The sequence below is a fragment of the Pangasianodon hypophthalmus genome, chromosome 13, assembly GCF_027358585.1.
Source record: "Pangasianodon hypophthalmus isolate fPanHyp1 chromosome 13, fPanHyp1.pri, whole genome shotgun sequence".
NCBI classification, from domain to species: Eukaryota; Metazoa; Chordata; class Actinopteri; order Siluriformes; family Pangasiidae; genus Pangasianodon; species Pangasianodon hypophthalmus.
The window spans coordinates 13,246,226-13,260,404 of record NC_069722.1 but is presented as its reverse complement, the minus strand read 5'-3'; the positions used below and the strand labels follow the sequence as shown (position 1 = coordinate 13,260,404).

Sequence of the window (14,179 nt, the reverse complement as noted above, 5' to 3'; positions counted from 1 at the left end):
ATTAAACTAAATTTAAACTAAAAATATATTTCAAAGTAAAGTGTTTATAAAACATAACATTACAATATTAAGTATACGAGCATATTAAAATTTTACAAATCATTTAAGATATTTTAAGAACATTTGATTTGACGACATTTTATTTGATTACAACACAGACAAATTTCATTAGATTTTAAATTAAATTAGGTGCATTTATTTTTCACTAGACTATCTGTATAATTACATTATTCCCATTAAAGTCATAATATTCTGCTGCTTTATTAACCTTCGTCACATTTTCTGGTCAGTTCAAAACAACCTAGCTTACAGGATGTAAAATATTACACGGTGTGAGGTACGCTGATGCAAGCCTATAATCAAATTGACTTCCCCATTTAGATAATTCAATATAAACAGAGTCCATCTGGCAGAAGGTCCATCTGAATTTAAAATATTTGGCCTTTGGTTGCTTCTCAAGGTTAGGCATGACTATTCATTTGACATTTTTCTGGAGTGAAGATATTATGCCCTGCTTTTCAAAATGCTACATCCAAAAAATGGTAACACTCATTCTGCATGCAGGATTATACAACTGCAGTGTTTATAAGAATGTAAACTGGTGTGAGGGCCCAGGATTTCATCTGAATGGCCCAGGATTGTGAGCTATATGAGCAGGTGCATGTGTGTTGCGTTGAAATGTCCTGAAGCCCTAAAAATCTCTTCCCCATCATAAAATCAGAAAATCAGTCCTTTTCCATTCCACCTTCCTCTTCTCTTGTTTGGACTCTTATAAAACTAGAGCCGTATTTTTTGAATGCCAAGTGTGGGAATTAAATTCTCCAGTGAAACACACAATGCACTTCCAGGCACCGCTGAAAGATGCGAAATGTTCTGACACTAAACCCCAAACACGCATGGACTAGAGAAGTAGGTCATCTATATCCGTCCTGTCCCAAAGATTATGAACGCATTACACAAGCTACACAGCTGGGGTTATGAAACCCTAGGCATTCACACTGTCTGTCTTTCCCCTTTTTTATTCACACAGACACGCATTTGTCTTACCATCATTGTGGGGAACTTCCTTTGACATAATTATTAATGCAGCTAATTAATGCTCTACCTACACCTAAATATAACCATAACCATAACCAAAAGCAAACCTTTTGGATGCCATTTTTGTAAATTTAGTGAAAAAAGTAAGAAATGAAAAGCAGTTTTCCTCCTGAGGGCCAGTCAAATGTCCCCACAAGGTCAGAATTGTCAGATATTCCTATCCTTGTGAGGATATTTGGTCTTCACCATGATATAAAAACATGTCCATACACACATAGCTTGAAGGATGAGTGTTCTCCTCATGCATGAACAACACAGTTATACCCTCTCCTGCCATAAGCCACCGATTAAGGAAGCCTGTCGTGTGAGGACAAACAGGGAGCGATGACTGTAGTCAGATCCGAGCTCGATTCTGATCTATTTTGCATAATGCAAAGTCTAACTGGATCTTACTTGCTATGCATGGTTATTAAACTCAAAAACTGAAAAAAAAAAAATCTTGGAAAAAATAAATTAATCTTCCAACTCTATCCAGATACCAGTTACACCAAATAAAAATCAAAAGTTTCAATCTGTGAGCGAAACAATGATCAGCATTTCACGTCTGTTGAGTGTGAGTGTGATTAAGTGTGAAGTGTTTATTACATTAAACAGCAAAGCCTTAACATGATCACGTGTTCATGTCTGAACAGGCTGTTCCACATCCTCTCCGGTTCACACAATAATATCTTTTACTTACTCTTATCTAAAGAAAACTCTCAGGTATCCATGAGTCAAAGCCTTAACAAAAACTTTGCTATATTAGAACATCAAATAAGATCCATTACTTTTACTTGCTTGTGTTTCTTTTTTGTAAAGGATGCAGAGTAGTTCTAATCTTTTTTTAGAACTTCTCTGCTCAAAACCAGAAATGATTATTGTTGATGTCCCTTTTGAGTGGTTTATGATTATTTCATAATGCTCCACGCAACCAGTTCCTAGCAACTGGCAGCGGTTGCCGTAGCAACATGTTGACGTACTTTCAGATCCAGGAATAGAAAGATGAGGAAGGAAGAGGTGTCCTAGGTCTTATGTTCCTAACAGCTGCAAACACTTTTTTTCTTTCTTAATTGCCTGTGTGAGTCCACACTAATCGATATGATTGCTGTGGCACTTAAAGAAGGCTGTGTGTGTGTGGTGTGTGTGTGCGTAAGAGATCTGAGGGTCCTGTTATGCAGGCCAGACACTAGGTTTCTCTAAGTGAGTCATACACTATTTATATCCAGATATAATATCTCTTCAAACCCTGTAGAGAAAGTTCATAAATATAAACGTATATATAATGACAGGTCCCTATAAATACACCCAGCACATCTGTGCATATCCTCCTCCATATGGCCATATGACCACTCGAACACACTGAACAGATTTTATAATGAAGTCTGGAATCATTTTAAGTGCTTTTAACCGGAAAACCAAGACCATTGCTCTCCATAAATGCATATATCCATAAAAAGTTTTATGAAAATGTACTAGAAATATATATTACCTAAACACATCAAGTACTTCATTCATTAAAATGTAAAGAAGATTCACTAGATGTTGTTCCACTTTAACTGTGATCTCACTCTCATTTCCTTTGGCACTACACACATTATTTCCTCTTAGGAATAAAATAGCTTGAATTCTGGTCATATGTTTATTTTGCAGGCACAGACATTGAATAGAGAGAGAGAGAGAGAGAGAGAGAGAAAGATAGGTAGTGGAGAAAGACATGTATGAAAAAGCTGTACTGAGTGGGTAAGCCCGAGTGCATATAGGCTTATTGAAAACAGATGTATATACTGATGTGTGTGGAGAGGAAAAAAAAAACATAATGAATAAAGTAATACTGTAAAGGGGTTGTGGACGCTTAGGGATGGTGAAAGAGAGTGGGAAGGCTTATAGGGATTATCTGTTTTCCCACATGAACTGGTAAACTCATGCTAGAGGGCAGATGGGGACAACCTCTATTCCAACTGCTTTACCAGAACAGTAGGCTGGGAAAACATTCACAACCACAGCAGTATGTGTGACGCTGGGTCAGAAAACAACATATTAAAGGTGAACTTTTTTGGAGTTAATTTTTTAGTTTTTGCAAAAATGCTGAGGTTCAGATGTTATTCAAAAAAATTACTCAAAGCATCAGTAGCTTTTAAATCTGTAATTTAGCAAGTAAAGCATAACTTCTTAGCATCCACCTTCCTCCTTAATGTACTGATGAGTTATTAACGTAAATTATTAACATACATAATTGAGGTCATACTTCAGTTTTAAATTTAATTTTGTAATTTTGCAATTTTTCAATTCAGTTTTATCTGTATAGCTCTTTAACAGTACATATTGGCACAAAGCAGCTTTACAGAAATAGTACATGCTGTTACATCACTTGTTACTGGGTCCATTGAGGTTAAGTGTCTAAGCATGTTAATGTGGCTGAGAGTGAGGTAAGTAAGGATTATCACAGTTAACATACACACACACACACACACACACACACTTAAATAACTTGCTCTGACATCAGTACAGATTTGGCCACTAATGGACAGGTAAATTGAGATTGTAAAACTGATGAAAGAAAAGACATGGACTATTCAAAATATATTAAAAATATCAAGAATGACATGAATTAGTATTCTCAGAATTTCAATCTTCACTTTTCACATTTAGCATATCATATGTAATTGTTATATACATGTATTAGACACACTAGATAGCACTATATCACATGAAGTTGTGAGTCATAACAAGTGTTATGTAAGCTAAGCTATTTTGATATGTGGAACAGCTTGTACTGGCATGATTAGGAAACTTGACAGATGTGTAATAAGTTATGAAATGAATGCAGGCATATCCATTACTAAGTCGAATGTTAGCTAATACCATGGTCTTATGTATCCAGTCCATGTACAAGCACACCCAGTGACCTCAATAAATAAAGTAATGCACACATAATCATCAGTCACAAAGTAATTAGAGGAGCTTTTACTGATGTTAATTCAGGATATTAAATACACTGAGTGCTGAGTTATCTTGATACAAGACATTAAAAATGCATAAATTCTGACCTATAATAGTGTTTCAGAGGTCTCATGGCATAAACTGTTTCCAACAGAACATTATTAACTGTTGTACACATACTGAGTGAGTAGTTATACAGAGCATCCAGAATTATTGGCACCCTTATTGAGAATGAGCTAAAATTAATATTTATAAAGATTAACACACTGCAGTTTGTGAGATTTTGAGCTCAAACATACAGGAACGTATGAATAGTTTTATTTAAACACATTTTTATTCAAACAAAACAATTTTTTAATAGTGTGTGGTGTTTTTTTCTCATAAAATGCTTTAAAATTAAAATTCATATTAAAGCATTTTCTCATAATATGCTTTAAAATATGAATTTTAATTTTAAAGCATTTTATGAGAAAATGCTTTAATATTAATTTTAATTTTAAAGCATTTTCTCATAAAATGCTTTAAAATTAAAATTCATATTTTGTGCCATCTGCCCTGGAGAGAATAGCAGTACTGAGTCTCCTCCTGTAATGTCTAACAACACTAGAGACATTTGTAGAGATTCGCCATAGGTTTTTGGTTCAAATCCAGAGACTGACACAGTTATTACAAAATATTGTTTTTTTGTGTTTCTTTAATCATTTCTGTGTATTCATCTGTGGCCAAGTCTGAACCTCCTGGCAGCAACAACCAGGTTTTGGGCTGAAAAAAAAATTATGATGCCATCAATCTTCACAATCTGAACCAACATTTTTGCTCATTTTTACGAAGAGTGCCAATAATTCTGCAGGGCCCTGTATGTAGAACATTACTGGCATGTAGACAGGATGCATTTATTGGTTCTAGTGCATTAGTTTGTTGGTTCTAGTGCCAAACGTTTACATACACCTAGGCTAAAGACATTCAAACTCAGTCTCATGTTACCATACATTTACTGTGTTAAGTCAGTTACGTTATCTACTGTATTTCCAAATATTTCAAAATGATAACAATTTACTATATTGTATTTTCAGTGGGTCAAAGGTTTATATACACTTTGTTAGTATTTGGTGGCATTGCCTTTTAATTGCTTAACTTGAATCAAACTCTTGGCTTCCACAAGCTTCTCACAAGCCAGATTTTTGTTCATTGCTCCTGAAAGAACTGTTGTAACTTAGTCAGGTTTGTAGGCCTCCTTGCTCAGACACTCTTTTTCAGTTTAGTTAAATTTTCTATGAACAATCTTTCAGACCAAAGTTCATTCATCCCTGGGATTGTTTGTACAGAGCCTTATGGTACCTTCAGTTGTTTGGAAATTTCTCCTAAAGAGGGCCATATATTTATTCTGTTACATTTATGTCTTGGGTGAGTTGCTTGGATTTTCCCATGGTATCAAGGTCAAAAATGCACCTCTAAAGTTAGGCCCTTTCACAGCCACAGGTACAGTCCCAATTAACTCCGAATTATGACAGTAGGCCAATCTGAAGCCTCTAAAATATAGTACATGTAGTGAGACTCCAGTACTGGAATCTTCTAGATGGTTTAAAAAGACAGTCAAGTTGGTGTACTTCTGAATAGATTTGTTACTAGCCACACTTCTTGCTACATACCATATTTTTCACTTCAGTTCTATAATCACTAGAGTTTGAACTGTTCTGAAAGAGTTTTAGCAAGAGACATGTCATCAAAACAAGGTGCTGTTATGTAAGTTTTCTGAACTCATGCACACTTCACACTCAATAATTAAGGATAATTATAAAATCCATATAATTATGTTCTATTTATGTACTTATATAAAGAAAAGAGAATAGACACAGCATGAGTTTAAATCCTTGACCCTTCTAGCTCTACATGTTTGTACCCCTAAAATGTCAGCTTGGATATACTTGGATTTTTTTTTATTATTATTATTATTATTTTCAGTTTTTAAAAAACTAAGAAATGTGATGTTTATATGATAAAGCATTTTAAAACAATATAACTATAATTATTACAACAATGTGGAACAATTTGGGTTCTGTGGGTGAAATGTTTAGGAATAAAAAATATTAAATAATGATGGTAGGAAGACATGGGGTTGGTTGTCTTACTTTTCACTTTGACTGTTGTATCACTCAAATCAAATACCTGATGGTAATCAAATGTAAAAAGATGAATGGACACTGTGCAGTTATTTCACTAGCATGATGAGTTATTAGGTTTTGAATAAACAGGTCGGTTGTTACAATCATACAATCATACCTTATGTTCTGCCAAAACCAGAAGGAATTAACATGCAAAACAGTCTGCTAAGTCTACTCAAAATAGTCTACTCAGTTATCAAAAAAGCAAGGAGGATTTATCAAAATGACATTTTTCTTAAATAGAAATTGTGAATCAGTGCATAAATTAATCTAATGTATTCAATTCAGATCAATTAATCTAATTCATAGATCATCATCGAGCTGTAATGAAGACTTCAGCATCTTGTACAAGCAGCATCTTGTAGCACATATATTAGAAACTGCTCTGCCTGGTGGGTTCTCTCTGATCATTTGTGATTGTAAAAATGCTCTTCATGCACAATGGTAAAAAGTGACTTAAGTGCTGGACAACATCCAGTGTGGTGAGGTAAGTTGGCAACAATCCCCACAAGGACAGTTATGCTACACCGCATGCTAATGACCTAAACTTTCATAAATGGACTGAACAAAACATTTACATTACACATCACTTTGTCTAATTTTAAGTGCATTTCTGTTTAAAACTAAACACTAGGCCCCAGTTATGAAAACCTGTCTTACCCAGCAAACACACACACACACACGCACACATATATATATATATATATATATATATACATACATACATACAGTACTGTGCAAAAGTCTTAGGCACCCCTTTTTTTTTTTTTAGTACAAACTTCGTTATAGATTTTTATTTTATGACTTCTACATTATTGATTCAGTACAAAAACTTTTTAGATTTCCAACATTAGTTTTCCAGCACAAAATTAAATGTTACAGAAAAATGTTTGTATGTCAGTAAAGAAAGCGGCAGATTACATAAGAGACACTTTTCAGACAAAAATCATAATGAAGGCTGCTGGGTTTTGCTGCAAAAATAAGAAGTGTGACAGTCAAAGTCTCCAGAAGAACTGTAGCTGCTTCTGCAAGATGTAAAACTTACAGCTCATTTCCTTATAAAACTGCACACACTGTACCTGAGACTACTATTAAAAAAGGAAAAAAAAAGTGAAGGATCGTCACACCAAATATTGACTTTGTTTCATTTATTAGTGTTTGCTGCTCTTTATAGTATTTTTTAATGTAGAAACATTTAATTTCATTATTTTTGCAGGCATCTTTGCTCTACAGCATTTCTTTGCATGTGCCTAAGACTTTTGCGCAGTACTGTATATATATAAGATTGTGCCCATAATAGCCTCAGATTCCTGTTCTCAGTTGACAGGAGCGGAACCCAATGTGGTCTTCTGCTGTTGTAGCTCATCCACCTCAAGGGTCGATGTTTTCTGCATGCTGAGATGCTTTTCTGCTCACCATGGTTGTAAAGAGTGATTATTTGAGTTACTATATACTTGCTGGCAGTTCAAACCAATCTAGACATTCTCCTCTGACCTCTCTTATCAACAAGGCGTTTCCACCCACAGAACTGTCGCTCACTCAATGTTTTTTTGTTTTTTGTACCATTCTGTGTAAACTCTAGAGACTGTAGAGACTCTAGAGATCAGCAGTTTGAGTTGTATATATATATATATATATATATATATATATATATATATATATATATATATATACACACACACACACACACACACCAATCAGCCATAACATTAAAACCATTATCTCACTACAGTGGCACCTGTCAAGGGTTGAGATATGTTATGCAGCAAGTGAACAGTCAGTTCTCGAAGTTGATGTGTTGGAAGCAGGAAGAATGGGTAAGCGTAAGGATCTCAGCGATTTTGACAAGGGCCAAATTGTGACGGCTAGACGACTGGGTCAGAGCATCTTTAAAACGACAGGTTTCGTGGGGTGTTCCCGGTACGCAGTGGTTAGTACCAAAAGTGGTCCAAGGAAGGACAACCGGTGAACCGGCGGCAGGTTCACGGCCGACCAAAGCTCACTGATGTGCACAGGGAGCGAAGTCGCTTACCTTGCTTGTAACCTTGTTCCCATATTTACCTAATGCGCCTAATATTTGAATAGTTTGTTTGAAATAGATTTGAAATAGTTTTCTAAAACTTAATAACTGGCTGAGAAGTCTTGAACTTCAAAGTTACACTTCACAGATCATGAATAATACAACCATATGGTCAGCCAAGAAGAAGATGTCATAGGAAAATATATCATTTCAAGAAAAACACACACGCACGCTATAGCAAAGAATTCCGATTCGTTTGTTCTCGAGAATCGAATCTCCCGATTTGCTTAAACGAATCACTCGGAAAGGAACCGACTCAGTGGAGAGCCGCTGGTTCAGGCGAGGATAGAGCGCGTCCTCGACTGAACTCCACATGCAAAGCTACAAATAGGAGCTGCGGCGTTCAAACGGAGCACAAACGATCCAGGAAAGGTAGCAGCACTGCACATGACATTCTGTCACAATTTACACCGGATGACACATTTAACATCTTAAAACCTTAAATCCATTAAAAAAAAAAAAAAAAAACTGCCTTCACTTGGATGCAAACGCTTTTTGCATTGACCTCGGATTTTCCCTGGCCAGAACTCAGGAGATCATTTTAAAGGTAAGGACACATGTTAACAGACTGGACACTGATTTATTGTGTTTTTTATTCAGGAACTTTAACAGACAGGATTGGACCATTTCGCAAAATGCAAGTTATGGTGCATTGCCAAGAAAATCTCGCGCGATTATATCATTGCTGATTGATTTCCTCACAATCGCGAAGAATACAGGTGTTTTACGAAGGACCTGATTAATGTACGAATGTACAGCATGTAGCTGATAGAAGTGATAGAAGTTGAGGATGTGTGAAGCGCAGTGTATCCGGAGTGCTGAGGCAGTTCCACTAATTCCACGAACATGCTGATGACATGGTGCCAAAACAAACGATATCTTTTAGTGCATGAATGTCATGTGACACCGAGATAAGATCCTGGCTATGAAATATCTTCCCAGATGTCTGCATTTAGACAATAAATAATCTTGTGTCGTTGTTTTGGCTTTAAAGACATTTAAAAACATTAAATAATCAATGTCTGAAAACTTAGTGTATCTTCAGTCTGTAATAACCACTGCTAATGTAGATAAGCAGTGGTTATTACAGTGATTATGGCTCTGTATTGTGTGATAGTTGTGTGAGGACACTTGCAGGAACCCAGTCACACTGCGTTCTGTGTTAAAGGTCAGCACAATTCCTAGAAGTCCCTTTTCTGCGTTATTGCGTGACGTCATGCACACAGTTCAACGTCCCGACTGAGTGATCTTCAGCTCCAGTGACTCTAAACCCCAGTTTAACAGCTTTATAGAAATCTAGCCTTGTAGAAAAATGTGCTGCCAAAACAACATATCACTTAACAAACAGAGCACTAGAAAATTCTAAAATTCTTAACATACTGTGATAAAGTCTGCCTTTGCCTTTAAGAGGTAGCAGGCAAACAGTAAATATAGCTGAAGGTCTTTTGGCTCGATTACGACATGTTGCACAAATGTACTCTGCCTTACTGGAAACATCTTCTGAGTTACATAACATTGTGTTGTAATGGATCTTACGTAACGATTAAAGCGGTTTTTTTTCTCTGTTTGGCCTCTAGGTGGCGCTGTTATACAAACAAAGCTGAAGCTGACCTAAATTAAAAAGGAAACTTGTGTGACTTGACAGTTTTATTTCAAGTATGTTTGAAGAGGGATCTCAAGAAATGAGAGAGCAGAGTGCGGGGGTGCTGCCAGCTGTGGAGGCTGTGAGCACAGGAATGCTGGGATTAGATGTGGCAACCCACAGCAGCACAATGTCTTTCACAGAGGAGGCTGTCTCCATCCTAACATCGAGCAGTCTGCTGGCTCGCTCATTGTTAGGCCGCCCATCAGCGTTGAAACGCAAAGAGGTGACCCAGGGTGGAGGCACACTGAGGCGCAAGCGTGAGTTCATCCCCCAGGAGAAGAAGGATGAAGGGTACTGGGACAAGCGCAAGAAGAACAACGAAGCAGCCAAGCGCTCACGGGAGAAGCGCCGTGTCAATGACATGGTGCTAGAGAACCGTGTTCTTGGGCTGCTTGAGGAGAACGCAAGGCTCAGAGCAGAACTATTAGCACTCAAATACCGCTTTGGCTTGGTCAAAGAACCCTCGAATGCGGCCATCCTTCCGTTAACCACCACAGCACCGTGCGTTCCTCAGCCTGCCAGCTCACATTATTACCTTCTCCGTGAAGATGGGCTTCACTCCAATACTGCTGTGGCGCCCCATCCAAATTCCACTCAGGCTGTGTTCCATGTGGGACGAGGTATCAGGGAGAATGGCAGCATGTCAGAGGACTCAGGCTTCTCAACTCCTGGAGGCTCCAGTGTTGGAAGTCCTGTATTTTTTGAGGACCGGCTGAGCGATCATGGCAAACTGTCTCCAAACAGATCTGATGAGTTGGGCTGTGAATATCACCACTCTCCTGCCCCTGACACTCTTGTGGCACAGGTCTCAACAGGGCACACCTCCACAGCATCTGGAAATGGGGACTCAGTGGAAGGTATGAAGAGTCTCCCACATAAATTACGTTTCAAGTGTCCAGGCAGCAGCGATAGCGAGAACTCCAGTGAAAGACGCAGTCCTGTGCAGCTCACAGGAGGACGGGAAACCACCAGAAATCATTTCCCATTTGGCATGGGTGAAGGGGCTCGGCTCTGGTCACAGCATGAAGGGGACGAATCTCGAAAAATGCTCCCTCATCATAATGGTGGCCCGATGGGTGGTTGCAGCAGTGGTCAGCCACATGGGAACCACAGCGAGGCATATTACCACGCTGAGAACAGCATGCTCAAATCTCAGCTTAGCTCCCTTGGGGAGGAAGTGGCACAGCTCAAGAAGCTCTTCTCCGAGCAGCTCTCCAAAATGAACTAAAGATCTCAGCTCTCTAGAACAGACTGAATACAGGGAGCTTGGTCTTTCTGAGCCAGACCCAGCCATAAACAATAAACCATAAGATTTTTATTCAGAACAGTGTTGAAACTGAATTTTAGGGCACTGTCATGACTCTGGTAGTAGCCAGTAGACTCTTAGACTATCCTTCAGTTTCTTTAACTAGTTTCATGACAGGAAGAGTAAGTAAGTAGGTAAGGGTTGTGTCAGATGGAGATACAGTATGGATGTCACTGTATGTGCTGCAACTCCTCACACCAGGGAGATAACATTTCTCTCTCTACCAGCAGGCTCTTACCTATGGCACTTCAGTCACTCTACCCAAACAGACATTACTGCTAGACTCCAGTGGGTCACCAAACCAAAGTGTGTCAGTCATATTTAACACAACATTCCCATATTCACTGTCAACTCTGCTGTTATATGTCAGATTTCTCAATTTGAAAATGCATAGGAAATGAATCTGGTGCTGATTGTGTTTACAGGTAAATATTCCATAACAGTTTGTCTTATAGTTTAACTCCATTACACGTCATGCAGATTTGAAAAGGGAAGGCATAAATGTCAAAAAAAAAAAGATAAAAGCTTTCAGAGAATGGAGAAAAAATTTAGGAAAGCCCAAAAAAAAATAAGTCTGGAGTATTTTTGTTGTCATTATTTAAGATTGGTAAAATTGTAACAGATTAATAATAATAATAATAATAATAATAATACATATTTGTATATCACCTTTCTTAAACTCAATGTCACTACATAAGGCATCAATAAAAATACAATAAGAAATAAAACATTTTGCTGAAATGCACAATATCATAGTCTCATAGCCCAAGACATCACATAAATGCCTTTTCCTGCCTTTTCCCCCTTTATACTGCTTGTTACTGCCATCTGAGATCAGGATTGTGTGTAACTAGTAACTAAAACACTGTAATGTGTACAATGGTGGTAAAAACCTGTGTTGCCTTGTGTATTTATGTGTGTTCAGTGTTTTTATATGTGAATAAATATTTGACAACATATATAAAGTTTTCCTTCTTTGCAATCAAACATACATAAGAATATACAGTATGTATTTTTTCATGCATAAATCAGATCTACTTAATAACTTAAATACTATGTAAGAATATCTTTCTGATTACTTCTTGTAAGTTATGGTGCTGCACAGTAGGTGCATATACAGTAAGGAATCGAGATGGAATATATGTCACTGGATTACATATTAAAATTACCAAAAGTATGAAAACAAAATTCAAAACTACTGAACTGCAGTGAAAATGTACTCAGTATTAGATTTACTAGTACAGTTTGAATGGAAAATTAAAATGCTTTCTCTCTCTCTCTCTCTCTCTCACTGTCTTTTAAGAAGTTTTAATAAACTTCTCGTCTCTCCTTGTGCCTCTATAACTGATTTCTTTATTATAGCTCACGTTCTCTGGCCCATATAGCCTGTGGCAGAAACATGCCTGTAACTGACTGACAGAGCTTCCTACCCGAGTCTGGCATTCACACAGCTCTTGCAGGACTGAACAGGACCCAGACAATCACGCATTACACAAACAATCTTTTACTGGAAGCCACTTCGGCAAAATAATTGCAATTATTCCTGGAACTTCTGATGTACGGGTGGTAGGATGTAGACTGCTTGGAAAATGATTCACAAATGGTGTCCCAGTAGGATTGTACTGTTTGTTGCCCCAAGCATTGCCTGTAAGAAGAACATTTTATTCATCTTAGCTTTACAATTGCTGAATGAAGTATAGCAAGCATTACTTTCAGGAGTTCAGAGGTTATTACACATATAACCCTTTTTTTAGTCCCTAATTCTAATTAAAATTAGAATTAGGGACTAAACAATGTCAAATATTCACAGCTAGACTGAAAACAGCCAGAGATCCTTCTCTAAATAAAACAGAAAGGAACAGCCTAAGCAGTTTTTCATTCTGATTTATGAGCTTGAATAGTATCTCCATTATCTATCTATACATTTCTTCCAAACTAAAGCTGGTTGCACAACATTGATGACTGTCAGCGTACAGTAAATCCAAAAAATATAATTATGATATCTGTAACAGCACTTGACCAAATTAATTTCACACCATAAGGGCTGAAAAATCAGCCACACTGATGATATGCTGTAGACTTGTGTATGGAAGGGAACTGATATTCATAATCAGAATTAATTTGTACTAATATATTCTTCATCCACAAGAGGGCAGCAATCACATAATTCTTTTATTCCTCCTTAGTTCAGTCTTGAAACAGTTGACGTAATGCAGTGCTTATCACATGCCTTTTAAAGCCATTTTATTAATATATGGAATGACTGATTCTACATAACACCCAACTACAGTGTGAACAAAGCAAGTAAATCATAAACCCATGTTACCTCAGACTAACAATTGTCTGGTTTTTTTATTTATTTATTTATTTTGTAGATAATCCTTCACAGAAAATTAAATAGTAAGGTCACCATTTTGTTCTAATATGTCTTTGCTCATTTTGCCAGTTTATTAATTATGAATGGTGAAAAATGACAACAGACCATGTGAAGCTAAGGGCACATTGCTTCTTTAAATGTGTTCTTTAAATGTAACACACTGATCACATTCATATCAGAGGATCAGCATATCATCTCACAGATTTACAAGAATACATGGCTAATTTTATTCTAGATATAAATGTGAGACATTAAACACTGTCATGTTCCGGTGAAAGAACATGAAAACCCCAGGGGTTCTGGATTAGCCCTGGCCCAAAATGAGGGCCAATCTAAGACATGTGACCAATGTTGCTGAACAAATCCTTTTATTAACTTCCTCCGTTTGGGGGATACCCCAGCTTCATGTAAAATTAGGTCATCCTGGGGTGCAAAGAATTGAGTGGCAGTTGAGTTCAGGTGAAAGAGCTTGTTTTAATGAAGATCCCATTGCCGCCCATCATCTCACACACACACACACACACTATTGTGAGCCTCTTCGCTCCTCCGACCCCCTTCACCCTTTATGCAGCATGAGACGATGGCTGTTACT

At 37.4% G+C, this 14,179-nt stretch overlaps 1 protein-coding gene across 2 annotated transcripts; it reads left to right on the top strand.

The window, feature by feature from the left end:
• The first annotated feature begins 8,521 nt into the window (after positions 1-8,521).
• On the top strand, positions 8,522-11,790 carry nfil3-6 (nuclear factor, interleukin 3 regulated, member 6). Of its 2 annotated transcripts, none has more exons than XM_053239234.1 (2): positions 8,522-8,631; positions 9,837-11,790. In XM_053239234.1, the coding sequence occupies exon 2, from the start codon at positions 9,918-9,920 to the stop codon at positions 11,130-11,132; it is 1,215 nt and encodes a 404-aa protein (XP_053095209.1). In that variant the 5' UTR covers positions 8,522-8,631; positions 9,837-9,917; the 3' UTR covers positions 11,133-11,790. The 2 variants fall into 2 exon arrangements, with proteins under 2 accessions (XP_053095209.1, XP_026772891.3); XM_026917090.3 differs by having other exon boundaries at positions 8,558-8,806.
• Positions 11,791-14,179: the final 2,389 nt, after the last annotated feature.

Coding starts and splice junctions, on each gene's coding strand:
- nfil3-6 (XM_053239234.1), top strand. CDS start 9,918: ATGTTTGAAGAGGGATCTCAAGAAATGAGAGAGCAGAGTGCGGGGGTG.